This window comes from Plecotus auritus (genome assembly GCF_963455305.1).
Source record: "Plecotus auritus genome assembly, chromosome: 15".
Lineage (NCBI taxonomy): Eukaryota > Metazoa > Chordata > Mammalia > Chiroptera > Vespertilionidae > Plecotus > Plecotus auritus.
The window spans coordinates 4,230,664-4,253,558 of NC_137781.1; the positions used below are offsets into that span (position 1 = coordinate 4,230,664).

A 22,895-nucleotide genomic window follows, 5' to 3' on the forward strand; every position below is an offset into this window, starting at 1 on the left:
CACGCGTTTTCCGTAATCACAGCAACGCGAGCACGGGTTCGAGGAACGCCGGGGGACGCTGCCTTGAAAGCCCATCTGAGTCCTCAGACGGGAGCACGAGATTTGTGACGAGAGGCTTCTGCTTGGCTGGTTCTGTGGACAGAACGCGAATGAACTGCTTTAACCTTTTTAAAGCCTTAATCGTTATTTCCCCAGCAGCGTTCAGGCGTTTGAATACGTGTAGAAAGAGCAGCGTTTGGGAGACAAGGAGCATCATCGGTGCCTTTTTTTGTTGTTTTTATTTTAAAGTTTTTTTCATTGATTTTTAGAGAGAGACAGAGGGAAACATCAGTCGGCTGCCTCCTGCACGCCCCTAATGGGGACGGAGCCCGCAACCCGGGCATGTGCCCTGACCGGGAGTTGAACCATGACCTCTTGGTTCATAGGTTGACACTCAACCATTGAGCCACGCCGGCCGGGGCCCTTTTGTTCTTTTTATTTATTTATTTTTAAATATATTTTATTGATTTTTTTACAGAGAGGAAGGGAGAGGGATAGAGAGTTAGAAACATCGATGTGAGAGAAGCATCAATCAGCTGCCTCCTGCACACCTCCCACTGGGGATGTGCCCGCAACCAAGGTACATGCCCTTGACCGGAATCGAACCCAGGACCCTTGAGTCCGCAGGCCGACGTTCTATCCACTGAGCCAAACTGGCTAGGGCGCTTTTGTTCTTTTTTTAAAAAAATATTTTGTTTTTAAATTTTTTTAAATTTAATTTTATTGTTTAAAGTATTACAAGTAGTAGTACATATGTCTCCTTTATTTCCCCGTTGTTTTTAAATTTTTAAAAAAATACTTTTTATTGATATCAGAGAGGAAGGGAGAAGGAGAGAGAAACATCCGTGATGAGAGAGAATCATTGACCGGTGCCTCCTGCACGCCCCCTACTGGGGATCGAGCCACAACCTGGGCATGGGCCCTGACGGGGATTAGAACCTGGGACCCTGCAGCCTGTAGGCCGACGCTCTGTCCACTGAGCCACACCCGCCGGGGCCTTGCTGTTCTCTTTAGAGATTACCAAGCAGATGCTGACTTGCCCTTCGGGGTGTTGCATTGTGTGTGGCGATTCTGCATGTGCTGTGGGCTCTGCGATGTTGGGGTGCTCCCCATAGGGCAAGCATCTCAGGCCCGAGGTCTGGGCTCCGCAGCCCCCGTGCCACGTGACGGTCGGGGCTCCCTGGCCTCTGGCTGTTCGGCTCAGGCACACACCGTGTGGTTTGTGCCATTCGCCCGCGCGTCCCTCCCGTGAGCACGTGGGTGCGCTTGTCCATGTGCGTGTGGAACGTCTGGATCCAGTGGCCCTGACACGCGCCCACCCTTTTGGCCTCTGCTCTCCCCCAGCCAGGTGGTGAGTGGGGGTGAGGACCCCGGCGTAGCCTCGCAGCTCCAGGCGTGCGTGTGGGGGACCGGGCTGGTCACCGGGGCCCCTTGCCGGGGGTTTGCTGACCAACAAGAGTGTGTTAGTCCAGCACCAGACATCGCAGCTCCGCGGCGTGGCCAGGACGGCAGCTTCTCGGCATGTCTGGGTGGTCTGCTACGTGCCGGCTTTGGCGGGGACGGGGCTGGTCCTCCCGGAGGGCCACCTTCCTCGCCTCACCGCGTGGCATCTGTCCTGAGACCAGGGCCCCTGAAACCTCCTCCTTGGGGCCGTGGCGACGTCTGGTGTTGGAAGCCGTAGGCGTCCCGTTGGGTCCGAGCACGTTTATTGTTTAGGACCCGTAACACTGACGGACAGGGAGACGCTCCCCAGGACAGAGCGCGGCCCGGCCATGGGAGGGCGCCGTGTGGACGAGTGGGCGTTGCACAGGAGACGCCCCGGAGGTGGGGTTCTCCTGCCAGGCCTGGCGTCCTGTTGCCGCGTGCGCCGTGGTCTCACGCCGTTCCCCACGTCAGGCTAGTTCTCTCGGACGTGTGTGCAGGGCTAGGGGGACACGGGGTACGCTGGCCCGAGCCTGCAGCTTCTGCCTCGTGGGATGGGGCGCCGTCGTTCCAGCGCTCACACGGGGCTTCTCGCCTCTGAATTAGCAGGGCGATCGCGGGGAGCCCACAGCATTTGCAGCAAAGCTGTGGAATCCGGGGTGCAGCGACCCGGCCGGCCGCACCCACAGATTTAGGAGGGGTCGTGCCCATTTCTGTAGTGGAGACTGGACACCAGCAAACGCAGGGCGCTCCGGTCTGCTGCGCTTTGCTCGCCGTGGAAGCCCGCGGCCTGGCTGCACGGCCTGACCTCTGAGCCATCGCAAGCCCCCTTCCAGCGTCCGAGCAACGTTGGTCCCGTCGGCAGTGCCGAGGGCTCTGGTCACGCTCAAGTAAGGAAGCTTTGCAGCCTGGAGCCTGGGAGGGCTGGCCCTGGGCTCCCCTCTTTGGCCCTCAGGCCTGATGGGCAGGGACTGCCTTTGTCACACGTGTGTGTCTGTGTCCGAGCTGGCCCCACAGCAGGTGCGAGGCTGGCAGGACCACGGCCCCGCCCCCACGCTGGGTGGGGAGCCGTGGGAGTGGAAACCTTGGTCGCGTGTGCATCTTCCCATCCTGGATGGTGGACCCGGAGCGACTCGGGACACGCGGGTGTGGCTTGGCCGCCACGTGCACTGGCCTTTGTTTGATGGCGCTTCCCAAGGGCTGGACCCCGAGCTGGGAGGAGGGCATGTGGGCCTGCTCTGAGGCGCTGGGCTGGGCACCCGGTGCCGCCCGCCCTTCCGGGGCTCTGCAGAGGGCGAAGGACACAGGACGTGCCAGGCGGTCCCGGGGTCGAGGTGGCGGGGGTTTCAGCAGACAGGGCACCTCGAACAGCGCCAGGTCCGACCGTGCCCAGGGGGCTTCCGCAGAGGCGTGGCCAGACTGAGCCGGTAACGCCAAGATGTGCGGCTCCACGTGGATTTCAGGGAGATGGTGTGGGTGTGCCATGTTTCACCTGGATGTGGGGGATGGGGCCCCCCAGAGATATAAAGACAGACCTGCTGGCCCGGCCGGTGTGGCTCAGTGGTTGAGCATCAACCTATGAACCAGGAGGTCACGGTTTGATTCCCAGTCAGGGCACATGCTGGGGTTGTGGGCTCGATCCCCAGTAGGGGGCGTGCAGGAGGCAGCCGATCCATGATTCTCTCTCATCACGGATGTTTCTCTCTCTCTCGCTCCCTCTCCCTTCCTCTCTGAAGTCAATAAAAACATATATTTTTTAAAAAGACCCACTGGCTCGTTTCCCCGGTGGGTCTCCCCACAATGCTGTAAACCACAGGGCGGCTCTGATAAGGCCCATCGCCCCGAGGGGACCACTGTTGGGAGGATACGTTCTCCGTCCGGCTCCCATCCTCCTGCAGATGAGGGTCCCGGCAGTGACCTGAGGAAGGAAAGGAAAAGAACAGTTTGTGGTTTTCTTTTCTTTCTTTATCGCCAGCACCGTTACAGAGCCCCCGCCCCCGCCCCCACCCCACCTCGGGGGCTGTGCAGCCAAGCTCTGGGCGCATCTCTTCACCTTCCGTCCCTGAGCATCTCCAGGTCAGGGAGGGTTGCTGGGCGGGGAGCTGTCCAGGGTCCTGTGACCCTGCGGGACCTTGGCTGGGTGCCCGTGGAGCATCCGTCGCCCAGAGGGTCCCAGCTGACCGCCCCCCTCCCAGCTCCCAGAGTTGGAGGAAGGAGGGCGTCTTTGTGGGAACAGTCGATGAGTCGCGGTGACGGATGCCCTTGGAAACAGGGAACGTGGAAGGATTTCCAGAGAGGCTGTCACCTCACGGATCACGCCTTTACCCCCGGGGGGTGGGGGGGGGTCTCTGACACGGAGTCACGTGTGAGGGCAGATGGGCCGGCCACTGGGGATCATGCTGGGCGTGCGCCAAGCTGCTGCCACATGTACTGACACGCCTGTCACTCAGGAGGAGCTGGGAGGTGGGAGGCCTGTGCCGTGACGGTGTGAGCGCCAGAGGGCGTGTGCTGGTCGCTGTTCCATGCACGGCGTGGGGCGACCGTGCCGTATCGTCGGTGAAATCAAGTGACGGAGTCAGCATCGACACGCTAAAGGTTCTGTCCTCCTTTCCCACTGGAGCCGGGTGTCCAAGAGCAGCTCCTTCCGTGGAGGAGATGCCTGTTACAGGCACGCGTCGGCCCCGAGCAGCTGGCCCTGGTCCTGGCGGGTGGGCCGGGCCCAGCCACCTGGTCTCGTTCTGTTTTCAGAGCTCCATGGGGGGCCTGGGAGGGGTCCCGCCACATTAGCACATGGCACTTCCCGTGTTTCACGCGCCACCTGCCCTGGGGGTGGCCGAGGCGGGCTCCAGCTGAAGGTGCTGAGGTTGTCGGGAGGGCGTGGCCCTGCCTTCCCTGTGGGCTGCAGGGACCAGAGGACCCCGGGCCGGCCTCTGATTTTTATCTTTTAAAAACGTGTGTGTGTGTGTTTATTGATTCCAGAGAGAGGGAGAGAGAGAGAGAAACATCCACGATGAGAGGGTCATAGGTCGGCTGCCTCCTGCACGCCCCACACTGGGGATCGAGTCCACACCCCGGGCCTGTGCCCTGACCGGGAACCGAACCCTGACCTCCTCGTGCAGGGGACGATGCTCAGCCTGTCGTAGGGGTGCTGGCTGCTGCGTCTCGGGGGAGCATCTTCATCCCAGGCGCCAGCAGCCCTGGGCCCACCACGTCCGTTCTGGATGCTGCGTCCAGGCTGCCAGGCCCCCTCCCTGGAGCTGGAAGCCGGGGAGCAGACGGCCCCCCTCCCTGGAGCTGGGAGCCGGAGAGCAGACGGGATCTCCTGAGGCAACAAGCCCACCCGCTGCCTCTGCCAACAACCCTGGTTCTTCGGTAGCAGCTGTGGTTGTCATGGCGACAAGTGGTGGGGAGGAAGTTGGAGAAAATGCGGACTCCTGGGGGGGCGGGGGGGAGGAGGGCTGGCCTGCGGACTTTGGGGAGAGTTATACGACCTTGTACTGCCCTAGAGGGGACACCTCTCCCCTTGGCCACGGGCCCCAGCGCCAGGCGGCGGCAGGCCGGGTCGCCTCTTCCCCGGGGTGTCCGTGTCCTGGGGAGACGGTCGCTCTGCATGCCTGGCGCTCCCTCCGCCGGGACAGTCAGACTCCGGCCCGGGCCGGACGCTCCCGGGGGGGTGGGCTCTTAGTCCGTTCAGGCTGCTGCAGCACAGGGCGGCCGCGGACAAACCACCAACGTTCAGCTTCACGTCTGGAGGCTGGACGTCCCCGGTCACGGCGCAGGCAGGTCCCGTGCCCGTGAGGAGCGGGTGCACAGGTGGCCGCCCTCCTGTGTCCTCGTGTGGGAGGCTCCGAGGCCGCCCTGCAGGGCACCAGTCCCCTCAGGGCCCCCCCTCCTCACCCTACCCTCCTGACCACCTGGCCAAGCCCCACCTCCTGCTGCCATCACCTCAGGTTACCATGTGCATCATTACCCGCTCGCCAAATCCGCATCACTAACCATACACAAAATCCACATCATTAACCACACGCCAAATCCACATTAACCATACACCAAATCCGCATCACTAACCGCATGCCAAATCCACATCATTAACCGCTCGCCAAATCCGCATTAACCGCTCGCCAAATCTACATTCACCATACACCAAATCCGCATCATTAACCACACGCCAAATCCACATCATTAACCATACACCAAATCCGTATCATTAACCATACACCAAATCCGTATCATTAACCGCACGCCAAATCCACATCATTAACCACACGCCAAATCCGCATCATTAACCGCACGCCAAATCCGTATCATTAACCGCACGCCAAATCCACATCATTAACCACACGCCAAATCCGCATCATTAACCGCACGCCAAATCCGCATCATTAACCACACGCCAAATCCACATCATTAACCGCACGCCAAATCCACATCATTAACCGCACGCCAAATCCGTATCATTAACCGCACGCCAAATCCGCATCATTAACCACACGCCAAATCCACATCATTAACCGCACGCCAAATCCGCATCATTAACCGCACGCCAAATCCGCATCATTAACCACACGCCAAATCCACATCATTAACCGCACGCCAAATCCACATCATTAACCGCACGCCAAATCCGTATCATTAACCGCACGCCAAATCCACATCATTAACCGCACGCCAAATCCGTATCATTAACCGCACGCCAAATCCGCATCATTAACCGCACGCCAAATCCACATCATTAACCGCACGCCAAATCCGCATCATTAACCACACGCCAAATCCACATCATTAACCGCACGCCAAATCCACATCATTAACCGCACGCCAAATCCGCATCATTAACCACACGCCAAATCCACATCATTAACCGCACGCCAAATCCGCATCATTAACCGCACGCCAAATCCGCATCATTAACCACACGCCAAATCCACATCATTAACCGCACGCCAAATCCACATCATTAACCGCACGCCAAATCCGTATCATTAACCGCACGCCAAATCCACATCATTAACCGCACGCCAAATCCACATCATTAACCGCACGCCAAATCCACATCATTAACCGCACGCCAAATCCGCATCATTAACCGCACGCCAAATCCGCATCATTAACCGCACGCCAAATCCGCATCATTAACCGCACGCCAAATCCGCATCATTAACCATACACCAAATCCGCATCATTAACCATACACCAAATCCGCATCATTAACCATACACCAAATCCGCATCATTAACCGTACACCAAATCCGCATCACTAACCACACGCCAAATCCGCATTCACCATATGCCAAATCCGCATCATTAACCGCACGCCAAATCCACATCATTAACCGCTCGCCAAATCCGCATCATTAACCATACACCAAATCCGCATCATTAACCGCACGCCAAATCCGCATTCACCATACACCAAATCTGCATCATTAACCGCACGCCAAATCCGCATCATTAACCGCTCGCCAAATCCACATTAACCGCTCGCCAAATCCACATCACTAACCATACACCAAATCCACATCATTAACCATACACCAAATCCACATCATTAACCATACACCAAATCCGCATCATTAACCGCACGCCAAATCCGCATCATTAACCGCACGCCAAATCCGCATTCACCATACACCAAATCTGCATCATTAACCGCACGCCAAATCCGCATTCACCATACGCCAAATCCGCATTCACCATACACCAAATCTGCATCATTAACCGCACGCCAAATCTGCATTCACCATACGCCAAATCTGCATTCACCATACGCCAAATCCGCATCATCAACCGGTACACCCAGTACTTTCAACCTGTGAATCTGGAGGGGGTACCGACATTCACTGTCCAGCAGGTGCCGTTGGCGTGGCTGTTGGCATTTCGGGCGTCTGGAGGTTCCTACGCCTGTCGGCTCCTAGTGAGACAGCAAGGCCCTCGGCAGCTGTCCGTGAACTCAGCCCAGGGAAGGCAGAGCTCTTAGAATCAAGACGGTTCGGCATCGTCAGGGTCTGTGTGAACTGACCTGACAAGGGTGCAGGACCGCGGAGGGAGTCCGGGGCGCGTCCTGAACTTGCTTTCCGTAAAGGGGATGCCGGCATGGGCGGGAGCCCTGTCCCGCGCTGTGGGAGACGGCCGGGTGCACCTTGGCAAGCGTGGCAAGTGCAGGCAGTGGCCCTGGGAAGTTACCTCGGAGCTCAGGAAGGAACCGGCTCCAGCGGGACCCGTGTAGGATGGTCCTGGGCCAGGCGCCCCGGCAGAAGGCGCCCTGCAGCTCACCCAGGGCACACGTATGCACAACACTGCATATACATGCAGCTTACATGCACACACGACACACATGTGCAGTTTATCTGTGCCATTTATAGCACACATGCTACACACAGCGGTTTAGATGCACATGTGCTACATACACATGAAGTTTGTGTGTGCACATACTGCACATGCATGCAGTTTTTATGTACACATACTGTATACGTGTGCATCTTGTATGTGCACATGCTGCATACATGTGTGGTTTGCACGCGTTACACACGTGTGCTGTTGGTGTTCACACTGTACACACGTTTATACACACACTACATACACATGCCATTTACGTGCACGCACACTGCAAACACCTGCCGTTGACGTGCACGCGTGCTGCATACGCTTGCTGTTTGCACACCTGTACCCAGTTGCATCTCCAGCTTTGGTTTCCTTTTCTCTCCCCCGTGTCCAGGTGTGCAACGGTCTGGAGCCACGGAAGCAGCAGCGCTCCGATCTCAACGGGCCCGTGGACAACAACAACGCCCCGGAGGTAAGGCCCGAGTCCGCAGGGCGCGCTCACACTCCACAGGGCCCCTGTCCCCCCAGAGCCTTCGGGGGGAGCCGGCCACGCAGAGCTGGGGTCCCCGCCACGGGAGGAGGTGAGGGCGGCTGGCCCTGCGGCCCGGGCTCACGCCACGTGTGTTCATGCGTTGGCGATGGCATGTGGGGCTGGCTGGTGCTCCCAGGTCTGACCGAAGCTCCCGCTGCCCACAACCTGGCATGTCCTGACCCTGGGCTTTCGACAGTGGCCCCGCTGGCACTCGGGGCAGATGGTTCTCTGTTGGGCTGTCCTGGGCCCTGGAGGGTGTTGGGAAGCGCCCCCAGTCTCTGCCCGCTCGGGGCCAGCAGCCACCCCTCCCCAGGCATCGCCCGATGGCCCCTGGGGAGAGAAGTCAGCCGGGTGAGAGCCACGGTCCTTACCACAGCGCAAGCAGGCCGCAGCCCCTGTACAGCACCCCCGGGTGGAGGGTAGGACCACGAGGCCGAGAGCAGTGCCTCCCCTTGTCTGAGTGACGGGGTGTGTGTGAGAGTCCGTGACGGTGATGGGGTGCCGGGGGCCAGGCTGGGGCTGTGCAGCCCCCTTTATCTGTCTGTTGTTGTTGATCCTCACCGGAGGGTATGTTTTACATTGGTTTTTAGAGATAGTGGGAGGGAGGGAGAGACACACACACATCGACGTGAGAGAGACACACCGATTGGTTGCCTCCCGCACTCACCCCGACGGGCCCGGGGACCGAACCCGCAACCCGGTGCGCGCCCTTGACCGGGAATCCAACCCGAGACCCTTTGGTGTGCAGGTGGCGCTCTAACCACTGAGCCACCGGCCGGCCCGCCCCTTCGTCCTGCTCACAGCTGCCCGGTCGTTCTCTCGCCCGCTCGTCAGAGAACAGAGGGTCGTGAGGCCTCCCGGTTCCCTTCCAGCAGTGCCCTGCTCCTCTGAGGGTCCCCGGTGTTAGCCGACGGCCTCTTGCACCCCGTCGTTCCTTTCCGAGGATAACACGGGAGCAGGGTTTCCCTTGGGAGTCGATTAGACGTGCCCTCCCGCCATCACGGTGCCTGAGCGAGACCCGCTCGCTCCCGGAGCCGACGCCTTGGGGCCGGGCCGGGGTTCGGCCTCTCGCTTTGTGCTGCCCCCCCCCCCGCCCCGAGCCTGGGTTTGGGGGGCACCTGCTCACAGCTGTCACTGTCTTTTCCCGACAGACCAAGAAGGCGGCATCCTTCCCAAGCTTCGTGGCCGGTAAGCGACTCTGAATCTCCTCGGGGGGGGCCGGGTGTGCGACGGCAAAGCAAGGGGTGCTGTGGCTTTGGGGTCCCCCTGCAGCGCCCGTGGAGAAAGCTCCCCGTGGAGGTGCGATGGCGCTGGGCCAGGCAAGGTCCCTGTGCGTCTGGTCACTCGAGGCTGCAGAGCCCGTGGGGGGACGGTGACCATCACCCCTTCTCTATCCTCCCGTCCATTGATGACGCCTCGGTTGCTTCCGTGTCCCGGCTGTCACAGCTCTGCGATGAACGTAGGGGTGCATGTACCTTTGGAGTTCGTGGTGGTTTTTTTTGGTGTGTGTATGTGTTTTTCTAAAGTAACATATTTTGCTCAATAGCTTTTATTGTATTTGTTTTATATGTTTTTATTGATGTCAGAGAGGAAGGGAGAGGAGATAGAACCATCAATGATGAGAGAGAATCATGGATCAGCTGCCTCCTGCACACCCCCTCCCGGGGATCGAGCCCGCATCCCAGGCATGTGCCCTGACCGGAATCGAACCCGGGACCCTTCAGTCCGCAGGCCAGCGCTCTGTCCACTGAGCCACACCGGCTAGGGCCTGTGTGTGTGTTTTTGATATGTGCCCAGAAATGGAATTGCTGGGTCCTGTGGTAATTCTACCTTCAGGTATTTTTTTTTTGAGGAAACTCCACACTGTTTCCCATAGTGGCCGCACCAGCGTGCCTCTCTGCAGCCAGTTACTGTCTAAAGGCAGCCTGGACGGGGGCCCCCCGGCCGCTTCCCATACCCTGCAGTGAGTCCTGGGTGTGGCCCCCCTGACCGCTTCCCCATTCCCTGCAGCGAGTCCTGGGTGTGGCCCCCCTGACCGCTTCCCCATTCCCTGCAGCGAGTCCTGGGTGTGGGCCCCCCCCCCCCCCCGCTTCCCATACCCTGCAGCGAGTCCTGGGTGTGGGCCCCCCCCCCCCCCCCCCGCTTCCCATTCCCTGCAGCGAGTCCTGGGTGTGGGCCCCCCCCCCCCTCCCCGCTTCCCATTCCCTGCAGCGAGTCCTGGGTGTGGGCCCCCCCCCCCCCCCGCTTCCCATTCCCTGCAGCGAGTCCTGGGTGTGGGCCCCCCCCCCTCCCCGCTTCCCATTCCCTGCAGCGAGTCCTGGGTGTGGGCCCCCCCCCCTCCCCGCTTCCCATTCCCTGCAGCGAGTCCTGGGTGTGGCCCCCCCCCCCCCCCCCCGCTTCCCATTCCCTGCAGCGAGTCCTGGGTGTGGGCCCCCCCCCCCCTCCCCGCTTCCCATTCCCTGCAGCGAGTCCTGGGTGTGGCCCTGGGCCCTCCGTCTGGCTGGAGCTGTCTCCGTAGCCTCGGCTTGTTCCAGTCCCCCCCCTACTCCCACCCCCAACCCCAACGCCCCCTACTCCCACCCCCACCCCCCACCCCACGCCCAGGTGGTTTGCACTTTGGCTGTTCTAAGTGCTACCCCAGGGCCTCTGCACCCGCTCCTGCCTCAGCCCCGAGAGCGCTCTCCTCGTGGCTGGTCCCGGTTCACCCTTCGGCCCTCAGCTCCCAGGGCTCTCCCGGGTCCTCCCTTCACCGCGTTCACCCACGCCGTCCGGGTGCCTTCGTTGGTGACCGTGGGGCTGCGTCGGCCCGGGAGCTCCGTGTGCTCAGGCCTGCGCGGGTGGTGGCGGTCTCAGGCGAAGTCACTTGATGTGACGTGGACCGTTCTTGGTGTAACACGGGGCGTCTGGGGTCTGCCTCCAGGACTGCACCTCGAGGCCTACGCTCCAGCCGCCTCCTCGCAGACCCGGGGGCGGGGGCGGGGGCAGGCTCAGGGCTCAGGAGTCCCTGGGAGCCCCTGTGCACACCCAGCTTCCCACAGCCCCTGCAGGAGCAGGCCGGGGTCCAGGGCATGGCCGGGACCTCCCCCTCCCCGGTTGCGAGGTGGGCAGGCCTGGGCTTCGTCCAGCAGGGCGGGGCCTGCTGTGCAGACACGTTCGTCCAAGGACCACGGAGGGACAGGGGTCTCCCAGCCCCCAGGCCCCGCCCCGGCCTGTCTCCCTCCCGTGGCCTCAGCTCAGGGCGGACGCGGTGCGTGCTGCTTCGGGGCTGGGAGACCCCTCCTCTGCTGCCCCCGTTCTCCCTGCTGGTGCCAGGGCAGCGGGCGGGCCGGCGGGCGGGCTGTGCGCCCCTCGCGTGAAGGAGCAGCAGCCGGGGAGGACCGGGGAGGACCGGGGAGGACCGGCGGCGTCTTCCCGGGAGCAGGCGCCTCGGGTGCAGGTGGTGCCCACGGCCCCGCCCGGGTGGCCCCTCTGCAGCGGGAGCCCGCCCCTGTCCCCAGGTGGCCCCCAGGCGTTGGGGCTCCTTCGGGGGCGGTGGGGCCAGTCTTGAGTGAAGCTCCTCGGGGGCCTGGTTGCCACGGGGATGGGGACCCCAGAAAGGCCGGGGAGCTGACCACGCCCTGCCGAGGCCAGGTGCACAGGCAGCAGCCTTCACAGGTGGAATTCGATTCAGAAGGGACTCCCCATCCGCCCCCCGGGGATGGGGCCCTGGGGTGCCATGCAGCCCCGCACCCCACAGATAGGGTTCTGTGCCGCCGAGGGCGGGGCGCGGGGACCCCAGGCCTTTCCTGCAGCGCAGAGCGGCGCCACCTGGTGGTCAGTAGCCGCTCTGCAGGGAGGTGGGAGGCTGGCCCCGCTGGGGTGACTTGGCAGACGTCACCCTGGACCACGGCTGCTGCTGGTGGGCAGGGAGGGTTCCCGCTGGGGGCCCCCCTTCTGCGGCCTCCCCTCCTCACTTAAGGTCATGCAGGCTCGCTGAGACAAACGAGAGGCCCCCCCGCATCCGCTCACCTTGTAACCAAAGGGCCTTGAGGGAAGCTGTGGCCCCGGGCCCTGCCATGGCGGGGGGGGGGGGGGGCGGGGGGGGGCAGGCAGGTCCTCCTGAGCCGGGGCTGACCGGGGTGACGTGCGGCCTGAACCTTCAGAACCCCGCGGGCTCCCAGGCCCCGTTGCCGGCTGAGCGCAGGCCCCGTGGGGCACGAGGCGGGCGTGGCTGCGGGCGGCCCGGGGGTGCGGACAGCCGTGGGCTCAGGGGCGCTCGTGACGGGCGTTGTGGCCAGGACGCCCTCTGCGCCCCCCGGAGAGCTGACTGACGGGGCCCTTCAGTTCCAGGGCCCTGCGAGCCCGAGGACCTCATCGACGGCATCATCTTTGCTGCCAACTACCTGGGCTCCACCCAGCTGCTGTCCGAGCGGAACCCGTCCAAGAACATCCGGATGATGCAGGCCCAGGAGGCCGTCAGCCGCGTCAAGGTAGGGGGGCGGGCGCAGGGCCGGCGGGAGGGAGCAGCTCCCACCCCCCACCCCCCACCCCCACCCCGCAGGGGCCGCCCGAGGAGCCGGTGGCGGGGACACTGGCCTTGGAGGGCGGGGCTGGCCGGGCACAGGCAGGGCTCCTCCGTGATGAGAGAACCGGTGCCCGTGGGAGGGGAGCCGGCCTCACGGCTAATCCACCTCGTGGCCTCGAGGAAAACCGGGCTGACCACCGGCGCGCTGGGCAGGCCGAGGCCGAGGCCTGGAGCTGATGGTTGGGGAGGGTGGGTGGCCTGTGGGGGCGCTGCCCTGGGGCGAGCCCCTCCCCTGTCCTCAGAGGGAACGGGCCCTGCCTGCTGTGCCCCTCAGCCTCACCCTCGCGCCCGCGGTCAGGACCCTCCGGCCCTGGGGGGCCCTGTGCCCACCGAGGGAGGGGGTGGCCGCTCCGTCCCCTGGGCAGGAGGTCCGAGCGCTAGGGTGTGGACACGACACGGAAATAACTCTGCGGCCTCCCTTCTCTGTCTCCCCTCCCACACGCTGGCAGAGGATGCAGAAGGCGGCTAAGATTAAGAAGAAGGCGGTGGGTAGCCGTAGCCGCGGGGTCGCTGTTTGTGCTGGCAGGTCGGCGGGGGGTGAGGGGGGGAGTCCCACCGGAAACACAGATGACACGCAAATGGCCCTTCCTCTTCCTCGGTAGACAAGGGCTTTTGAATGAACCCGTGGGTGCTGATTGTGCCCGCCCCCGATGGGAGAACTGAACCCCAGACTTTGCCTTTTCAGGCTCCGAGTGTCAGGGTGCTGGGATGTGGCTGACGCTGGGCTGTGCTGGGCCTCACACAGGCGTGTTGAAGGGGGGCATCGAGCGGCCACGTGACGTGGCTCATGCGGGCCTCCTGTGGAGAATTAATTAAACTGTTCCGATAGTTACAGACTCATTAAGCTTCATTTACTCGGCCCCGGTAATGGAAGTTCCCGCTCGCCGCCCCAGAGACGCCTCCTCCCTGCAGACTCTCTGGGGTGTGACAGGCGTGCGGGCCGGGAGAGTCTTTGTTCTTTGTTTGCAAACCCGGCCGTTTAGTCGGTGCCTGCCCTTCGCACACCTCCCGGCGCACGGACAGCCAGTGCCGGTGCCCGAAGGCTCGGCTCGGCACCGCCTGAGCTTACACGGCGTGAGGTTCAGGCTTCCCTCCCCAGCCTGGAGCCTCTTTAAAAAAATTTTTTTTTTTTAAAATTGACTTCAGAGAGAGGGAGAGCGAGAGGGAGGGTGGGAGGGAGAGACAGAAACATCTGTGATGAGAGAGAATCATCCATCGGCTGCCTCCTGCACGCCCCACACTGGGGATCGAGCCCGCAACCCGGGCCTTTGCCCTGACCGGGATCGAACCTGGGACCCTTCAGCCCGCAGGCCAGCGCTCTGTCCACTGAGCCGCTTTTTAGCAAAAATCCTAGAACACAAGCTTGAAAGGCACCTGGATGGGAAGGGACCGATTTTACAGACGGGAGAGCAGCTCCTCCGTCCCGCAGGCTGTCGTCAGCGAGTCGTTGGCCTTTCTCGTCTTTGTGGTCTTTGAAAGCCGTGCGACGTGGCGGCCGAGCGCCCAGGGGGCCCCTCCCTTGAGCGCTGGGCCCGGGGGCAGGTGGCCTCACGCACATGCCCGAAGCTGGTGGCCGTGACGCGTGCTCCAGGTGACAGAACGGGCGCGTGTGACAGCGTCCCCGCCTGTCCCAGGTCACGGCGAGGGCCGTCCGCTCGGCTCGGGTTGTGCCGCCCTCGGGGTCTTTGGAAGACGGCCCAGCTGCCAGGGTTGAATGACGGTGACGTTTCCATCGGAAGGAAACGCTGACGTTTCAGCCCAGGTCTTTGGAGGTTCCTTCCGGGGTCCAGAGGGCACTTAGGGCGCGGACCGTGCCCTGCGGGGGGCCGGGTGTGGCTGAGACTGGGACCGCGTGTGGGGGCGGAGGGACTCCGGATGCTGAGCCGGTAACCAGGGCGGCCTCCCTCTGCGCTCAGCCGCCTCGAAGCGCCGCCTCCCCCTGCCGCTCGCTCGCTCGCTCGCTCAGCAGAGCTCACTCGGCAGCTCGCGCTCTGGGCTCCGTCAGCTCTCCCTCCGACGGCTGCTCCACGCTCGGCAGGCGGCGTCCCCCGGGTGTCCCCTGGGCCGGGGGTGACAGGCGGGCTCCCCCAGCAGCTCCCGGCCTAACGGTGCCCCCGCCGCCCGCAGCACTCCGAGGGGGACGCGCAGACGCTGACGGAGGTGGACCTCTTCATCTCCACCCAGAGGATCAAGGTGCTCAATGCGGACACCCAGGTGAGCGGGCGCGGGCGCGGGCGTGCCACGGGGCGCGGGCTGGCTGCAGCGGGCACCCGGGTCCCAGGCCGGAGTGGCAGGCGGAGATGGCGCCAGGAGGCCGGGCCAGGCGGTCCTGTGAGCTGGGGTCTGGCTGCCCGGAGGGTCTGGGGTGACAGGTCTGGGTGTGGGCGGCCACGGGGTTCCAGGTGCCGGTGAGGGTGACTGCAGGGTTGCGGCAGGAAATTGTCTGACGGAGAAATGTAACGTGCTGGCCGGGGCTCGAGAGGAGCAACCGGGAGGGGCTGGGGAGGCGCACGTGGACGGTCGGCGGGAGGGGCTGGCCGTGCTGGGGCCCCGCCCCGGGGAAGGCAGCCCTGCCATTGCCATTGCCATGAGCTGGGAAGTGGGGGGACCACATCTCTGACACCGAGAGGCTGACCAGGCGGCTCTGACAGGGGCCAGAATGGGGAGGTGGGGGGAGCCCCCCGTCCCTTCCCGTGTCCCTCCCGGAAACGTGGCCCCTGTGGGTACACCCCACCCCCAGCCGAGGGGGACACACCGCTGGGAAGTGTCCTGGCAGGAGGGGAGGCTGGGAGGCTGAGAAACACACTTTCTTTTGTGGGGAGAGGACAAAGGGCCTTTGTGTGCGGCCTCCTTGGGGTGACAGGCCCTCCAAGGGCCCATCCGTGGGGTCAGGGAGCTGCTGTGTCCCCGACGTGGCCCAGGGGTGTGGGCTTCCCCCAGGGATGAGAGCCCCCAGCACCTGCTCCAAGAGTGTCCTTTTGGGGTGAATGAAGGCAGGTTGGCCCTGGCCGTGAGTCACTGCTCTCCCGCTCTGTTACCTGACGCTGTGATCCGCCATGGCGGGGGGCCCTGTTGGCTGTCACAACCTGCTCAGGTGGTGGGTGCTGCTGGCTGCCAGGGGGCGCGGCCAAGAGGGGTCCGGCCCTGGCATCACGTGTGTCGGGTTCAAGGAACCACGGGCTGGAGCGTTCTTTTTTTTAAACAAAACCCACTTATTTGTTTTTTAAACATGTTTTTATTGATTTCAGAGAGGAAGGGAGAGGGAGAGAGACAAACACCAGTGATGACAGAGAATCGTGGATCGGCTGCCTCCCGCAGGCCCCCCCACTGGGGATCGAGCCCACAACCCGGGCCTGTGCCCTGACCAGGAATGGAACCCAGGGCCCTTCAGCCTACAGGCCGGGGCTCTATCCACTGAGCCACACAGGCCGGGCTGGAGCGTGCTTTCCTGGCGTGTCCGAGCGCTCCCTGACCCACCCTCCCTGCAGGAAACCATGATGGACCACGCCCTGCGCACCATCTCCTACATCGCGGACATCGGGAACATCGTGGTGCTCATGGCGCGGCGGCGCATGCCCCGGGCGGCCTCCCAGGACTGCATCGAGACCACGCCGGGCGCGCCCGAGGGGAAGAAGCAGTACAAGATGATCTGCCACGTGTTCGAGTCCGAGGACGTGAGTGAGCGCCGCGCGGCCCCAACACGGCAGGGCCCGCAGGCTCCGGGGGGACACGCGGCAGGTGGGGGGCCACCTGGCTGCTGCTCGAGGGCCTCGGGGCCCTGGAGCCACGGGGAGGTCCGACGGCTTCCTGTCGAGGACGGGGTGGGCCGGCCCGTTTCCAGGAGGAGACGTTGAACGTGCCCCCGTGCCGCCTCCTTCCACCGCACGCAGGGCCGGGCAGGAGGGCGCTTGTGTGGGGCTCGGGCCTGGGGACGGCAGGGCCTGGGGACGGCAGGGCCTGGGGACGGCAGGGCCTGGGAGGAGGCTCCGGTGCCGGCCCGCAGGGGCACGGGCACGGGCTTGCCGGGAGCTGCCGTGTGGTCCGCCCTGAAGGAGGGGTGAGGGGACACCCTGCAGCTGCCCAGAGGGTGGCCCACCAGGTGGCCGCTGGGTGAGGCCGGGCGGAGGCTCTGAGCAGAGGAGCCCCTGAGGCGGCGGGAGGACACCAGTGGCTCTTGGAGCCTCCGTCTCCCCGGCAGGGTAGGCGAGTTGCTCAGATGAAGGTGCTGGGCCCAAGCAGCTGCCCTGGGCCCCCTCGGAGCGGGGAGCCCCTATGTGCCGGGTCCTAAGCCCTACCCCCCCAGTCGGGGACAGGGCTCCAGAAGGGAGAGGGGAGAGGGGAGGGGGCCCGCAGCACATGCAGGGGTGGCCTCCGGGGGGCGGGGCAGCCCCTGGCTTCCGAAGGCTCTCGGGCGAGTCCAGGCCGGGGATTCCCTGGGCCCCTCGGCCGCAGGCTCTGAGCCGGGGGAAAGGACGGGGACACGCCCAGGGCTCGCGTCCCTGTTTGGGGGGCGGTGGGTGGGAAGGAAGCAGTGGTCACCATGGTGATGAGCAGGCAGCTGGGCAGGTTTGCCCTTTATTGACGCTGGGCCTGCCCTACACTGTCCGTCCGGTGGGCAGTCAGGCCCGGCCTGCAGGTTCTGGCAGCAGAAAGGGCCCCAGCTCCCCTGAGGCTTCCGTGGGCACCGTGCCCAGCGCCGCCGCGGCCCTCCAGGCGGCCCTCTGAGGTGCCCTCCCCACAGGCCCAGCTCATCGCGCAGTCCATCGGCCAGGCCTTCAGCGTGGCCTACCAGGAGTTCCTGCGCGCCAACGGCATCAACCCCGAGGACCTGAGCCAGAAGGAGTACAGCGACCTCGTCAGCTCCCAGGAGATGTACAACGACGACCTGGTCCACTTCTCCAACTCGGAGAACTGCAAGGAGGTGCGCGCCCGCCACCGCCTCCGCCTCCAGGAGCTGAGCACTTGGGGGAGGGGAGGGGCCTGGGAGCGAAGCGCTGACGACGTCCGTCCGTCCCAACGACCGTGAAGCGGGCCTTCCTGCTGCGCTGCCCACGCGCAGCCCCGGGGGTCTGAGCGGTGGGAGGCCGCTTTGCAGGGGGACCTGGGTGCTGGGTGCTCTGCCCGGGAGTTTGGAGCGACGAGGAGTGAAGACGTGGGGCTCTTGTGACAGGAGCCGGGACCCTGGGGCGCGTAGGCCCTGGCGGCCGCTGTGAGGGGATGAGTGACAGGCGGCTCCTGAGAGAGACCCTGAAGCGAGAGAAGGAAAGGGCTTTTCTAGGCAAAAGCAAACCAGGCTCAGGGCTGAGTCCAGGGTCTTTGCTCCCAGGGTGGTTGGGAGGCCAGGGGTGGGGGTGGGGGTGGCAGCCCCGGGCCCCACGTGGCCCCACTCACCCCTCCACTTCCCTCCGGCAGCTGCAGCTGGAGAAGCTCAAGGGCGAGATCCTGGGGGTGGTGGTGGTGGAGTCGGGCTGGGGCTCCATCCTGCCCACCGTGATCCTGGCCAACATGATGAACGGGGGCCCCGCCGCCCGCTCGGGGAAGCTGAGCATCGGGGACCAGATCATGTCCATCGACGGCACCAGCCTGGTGGGGCTGCCCCTCGCCACCTGCCAGGGCATCATCAAGGTAGGCGCACGGGCCTGGGCTGTGCCTCCGCTCGCGGGCTGCCCCACGCTGCCTGGAGGTGTAGGGCAACCGACCCGTCCTGGGAGGCAGGGCTCGGGTAAGGGCGGGTGGGCCTGCTGCTTGCAGCCCGAGGCCCCACAGGGGCAGGTGGATGGGTCTCTCAGGGACCCCGGACGGCGGCCCCGCTGTGGCCTGTCCCCGCCCACCGTGGTCAGGACACCTCTCCCCCCTCGTCAGCCTGACCCCAGGAGCTGGCCCAGCAGAGTGTCTACCGGGTGGGGGACCTCACAGAGACGAGGGACATGCCTGAGCCAGTGGAGCCTCCCGCCGGGGGCTGTGGGTGCCGGGCGCTGGGCCACCAGCTCTGAGGGGCTGTGTGCGGCCACCCACCCGCTCCGGGCCGAGGACTGGCCCGAGGAGCCGTCGGGAGGCTTGGCCGCCCTCCCAGAACCTGGGCACTTGCTGGGTCTCGTTCTCGGGCCCGAGCTGCCCTTGGCTCTCGGTGGCCCCGTCTCGCGTGGACCCCGGCAGACGCCCACTGAGCCAGGCACTCCTGTCTTCACCGTCCTCCCCACAGGAAGGGGCCCCCCGGCACTGCCCGGTGACTGGGGCCGGCTGGTGGCTGTACAGTGCCACCGAGCCTGGCATCTGGCTCTGCCCGGCGCAGAGGCCGCAGCACACCCTGCACCTGGGTTCCCGGCCCCCGGGTCAGGGTGGGTGACGCCTTTACCCCCCCCCCAGAGGGACACAGGCCGCCTGCTCACCCGGCTCCTGTCCCGCTCTGCAGGGTCTGAAGAACCAGACGCAGGTGAAGCTCAACATCGTCAGCTGCCCGCCCGTCACCACGGTCCTCATCAAGCGGCCGGACCTCAAGTACCAGCTGGGCTTCAGCGTGCAGAACGGCATTGTGAGTCCGCTCCCTCGGCCACGCTGGGGTCTGGGCGCAGGTCCGCCCGGGGCACAGCCCCCTCCCGGCCCCGCAGCAGCGTCGAGCTCACTCCCACCACAGCGAGCGGCCCTGGGTTCAGGGGACCCTCCTAGAAAGGCAGAGAACGTCCCCTCGCTGCCTGCTGCGGGCGGGGCCCCGAGCTGGGAGGGGCCGGGCTGGGCTCTGCCGGTTCTGCCCCTTGTGTCAGGGCCGCCTTGCTGCCCAGCACTTCCTCCCGAGTCGCGGGGGTCAGTGGCGGAGGCTGTGGCAGCACCCCTAGAACCTGCCTCACCTCTTGGCTGCTGTGACTCGCGCCGCATGAATGTGGGGTGGCCGTCTGTCTAGTCCCATCGCTGCATGTGCTGCGGGGCCCTGGTCCGTCCGTCGGTCCGGGCAGGAACCAGGAAGTGGAGCTGTGTCTGAGGCTGGGCGGGCAGGGAATGGCGTGGTCTGTCCCGTTTCAGGGGGTGCGGCCACTCGCCCCCAGGCTCCAGCTGGAAGTGGTGGCCTCTGTGGGCCGTCGGGTCTGTCTGTAGCGGGGCGTGCACGCGAGGCCCCAAAGGCCAGCCGTCTCTCGTCTTGCTGGGACGGCTGTGCCCGGCAGCCAGGTTCCCTGGAAAAGTTTGCCGACGTCGGAGTTAGTCTTGCTCAAGTGCCTTTTCCATTTTCAGCCTCAATACGCCCACAGCGCAGTGCGCCGGTGGCCGACAGGCCCTGGACGACCCAGTGTCACTTTTTCTAAATGGGTCCCCCCTCCTCTTCCCGCACCACCACCCACCAAGCGACAGTCTCCAGCTGGGAGATGCCGCCTTCTCTGAGAAGGGCAGCCTGCCCCCAAACCCCAGCAGGCGGGGTCCCTGCCTCAGGTGTGAGGACCCCTAAAAAGACGTAAAAACCTCAGAGACGATAGCCATCGAGCAGCGCCTGCAGGTGGACTCCTTCCCGTCTTGGGGGCAGCCTTCCCGTCTTGGGGGCAGGCGTGCCGGGCGGTGTGGCGGGACCCACGAGCTGATGACTGTCTGTGCTCAGATCTGCAGCCTCATGCGGGGCGGCATCGCCGAGCGAGGGGGCGTCCGCGTCGGCCACCGCATCATCGAGATCAACGGGCAGAGCGTGGTGGCCACGGCCCACGAGAAGATCGTGCAGGCTCTGTCCAACTCGGTCGGGGAGGTGAGACCCGAGGCCCCACGCGAGTGCCCCCCATCTGTCCCGCCTGCTCAGCCTGTGCGGGAGGGGCAGCACCAGGCCTGGGGGGCGGGTAGGGGGGAGGCCTCAGCCCCTCTCTCGTTGGCAGATCCATATGAAGACCATGCCCGCCGCCATGTTCCGGCTCCTCACGGGCCAGGAGACCCCGCTGTACATCTAGGAGCCGAGGCTGGACCCCACGCTCCCCTGACGAGGGCTGTCTTCCTCCAAGGAGAGCCACCACGTGTGCGCATCGATCTGTTCTCATCGCGGCGGACAAAGGTGTGTGTACCTGTGCTGTGCAGTCTGTCCTCCGAGCGCGAGCCAGTCCCGGCGACAGCAAGCTCCCGGGGCGGCAGGGATGGGGGCCTGGGAGGCCCTGCTCTCGGGACGTCCTTGTAAGTGACGCTGGGGAGACACGATTGTATGGACTCTGAGGAGGAGCCGTTGCTGAGGTAAAGGAAGGACGAGGCCACAACATCAAACTCCATCCTTAGAAACCCCACGGGGCTGACCTCACCTCCGCAGGCCCTTCAGACCGAGGGCTTCCGGTGACCCGCCTGCTGCCCGTCCTCACCTGTCCACGCTCCTCCCGGGGACGAGGCGGGCAGCCTGGGCATCGGCCCCTCTACAGTCCCCGTCTACACACACGTGCTTCCCAAAACACAGAAACCTCGCCCCGCCCCTCCTGGGGGCCAGGCGCCTCCCGGCGAGCCATCCCGGCGGGTGGAGGTGACCCCAGCCTAGCCCTGCCCCCGAGGTCCGTGCTGGCCGACGGCGCGTGTCCGGGAGATACACTGTGATAAGAAGCCTTACCCGCTAACCACTACGCTCGGATTCCCGTCGGCACGGCGTGCCATGTGCTGCATGCGCTACTTAGGAAGCCTCGCTGAACCCAATAAACCTGACGTCGTCCTCCCCGTGTGGCTGGTGTGTTAACGGAGGCGCCAGACTTGCACTCACCTCTGCACGCTGCCCCGTGGCCCCAGGACGGGACCCGGTGCCACTCGCGTCCCTCCTGGCCTCTCCCCGCCCAGGTCGGCCAGGGGCTGGGAGGGTTAGCGATGGTGACGGGCCACCTGGCTCCCCCTCTTCCCAGTGGGGAGACAGGCTGCTGACTATGGAGAGGCCACCTGGGGTCCCCTGGGAGGGGTGCACGCGTGAGTGAGTGGGACAGAGCCGGACCCCCTCAGCGTCTCCTCACCTGGGGTCTCCTGCAGCCTATCCCGGCTTCTCTCTGGGGCCACAGTCCGGTGTCACCTGGAGTGGGGAGGCCCAGCCTGTCAGCCTGGGGACCTTGAACAAGGGGACCCACCTCGGCTGTGGGGGGGCTGTCAGGGAGGCCCACACCCTCGGGAGGAGGAGAAGCCGACAGGAGGAGCTGGAGGGAAGGGACGCCTCCCCGTGGTGCCCAGGACGGGCTGAACAGCACCTGGGGAGGAAACCCACGGCTAACAGTGAGGTGCGGGGAGGGGTGCACCAAATGGCACACAAAAAAATCCAGTGCCTGGAGCCCCCCCCCCCCAGGGCCTGGCCCAGGGACACTGTGACCCCGCGACCCCAGAGACGCTGTAAAGGCCACCTCCAGAGGCTAGATGGGGGGCTGCTCTGGAGATGTTGGGGGGCCCCTTGGAAAGCCCTCACAGGAACTTGGCTGGGGGACAAGCGAAGCCCTCAGCTGAGAAAACCACATGAACGGGATTCCAGTGCCCCCCCACGTACACACGTTAACTCAAAATGGATCCAAGACCTGCAGGTAAGACCCGAAACCATGAAGGAAACAGGTACCAAACTCGGGGGCCAGTCACAGGGAGCCTCTTATGGACCGGGCCCCAAAGGCCAGGGAAGTCCCCCCAAACTGAAAAGCTGCCCATCAGAGGGCGTGACGAGGAGGCACAGCGGCAGCCGACCCGGTGGGAGGTGCTATTTGCAAACAGCAGCTCCGCCAAAGGGGCGGTTTCCAAAAGAGGAATAACTCGTCCAACGCCAAGCGAACGCCCGTCAGAAAGGGGCCGAGGGCCAGAGAGCGCCCTCTCCCAGCCGACACACGGAAACCCGCGATGCAGCTCAAAGCTGCGGCGCTCCCACCTCCCGCTGCCGGGGGGGCATTCTCAACAGGACAAGCAGCCAGTCGGGGGGCTGTGGGAAGCGGGGACCCTCGCTCCCTGCTGGTGGGAACGCGGATGGTGCAGCGACCAGGGGAAGCAGTCTGGCGATTCCTAAGAAACTGAGAACAGCTACCCCACGACGAGCAATCCCGCCCCTGGGCGTGTGCCCCC

General features: G+C 64.4%; 1 protein-coding gene and 1 long non-coding RNA gene across 9 annotated transcripts in view; one reads left to right on the plus strand and one right to left on the minus strand.

Moving 5' to 3' along the window:
- The window catches only part of APBA2 (amyloid beta precursor protein binding family A member 2), a 44,887-nt gene extending 23,355 nt beyond the window's left edge, over nucleotides 1-21,532 (plus strand). For 5 of the 8 annotated variants that reach the window (XM_080651610.1, XM_080651609.1, XM_080651608.1 and 2 more), the window contains 10 exons: nucleotides 8,177-8,254; nucleotides 9,466-9,502; nucleotides 12,638-12,783; nucleotides 13,328-13,363; nucleotides 15,006-15,092; nucleotides 16,367-16,552; nucleotides 17,620-17,799; nucleotides 18,291-18,503; nucleotides 19,291-19,410; nucleotides 20,461-21,532. In XM_080651610.1, coding sequence (XP_080507736.1) covers nucleotides 8,177-8,254; nucleotides 9,466-9,502; nucleotides 12,638-12,783; nucleotides 13,328-13,363; nucleotides 15,006-15,092; nucleotides 16,367-16,552; nucleotides 17,620-17,799; nucleotides 18,291-18,503; nucleotides 19,291-19,410; nucleotides 20,461-21,018 — 1,641 coding nt within the window. In that variant the 3' untranslated portion in view covers nucleotides 21,019-21,532. The remainder of the gene's footprint in view (nucleotides 1-8,176; nucleotides 8,255-9,465; nucleotides 9,503-12,637; nucleotides 12,784-13,327; nucleotides 13,364-15,005; nucleotides 15,093-16,366; nucleotides 16,553-17,619; nucleotides 17,800-18,290; nucleotides 18,504-19,290; nucleotides 19,411-20,460) is intronic. The other 3 variants (XM_080651614.1, XM_080651615.1, XM_080651613.1) reach the window with 3 other exon arrangements.
- LOC308239060 lies at nucleotides 16,692-20,467 on the minus strand. Its single transcript, XR_013959679.1, has 6 exons — nucleotides 20,328-20,467; nucleotides 19,724-20,044; nucleotides 19,268-19,540; nucleotides 18,270-18,484; nucleotides 16,836-18,125; nucleotides 16,692-16,803 (listed from the first exon to the last, which is right to left on the minus strand). It is a non-coding gene; the product is annotated as an uncharacterized lncRNA (long non-coding RNA).
- Nucleotides 21,533-22,895: the final 1,363 nt, after the last annotated feature.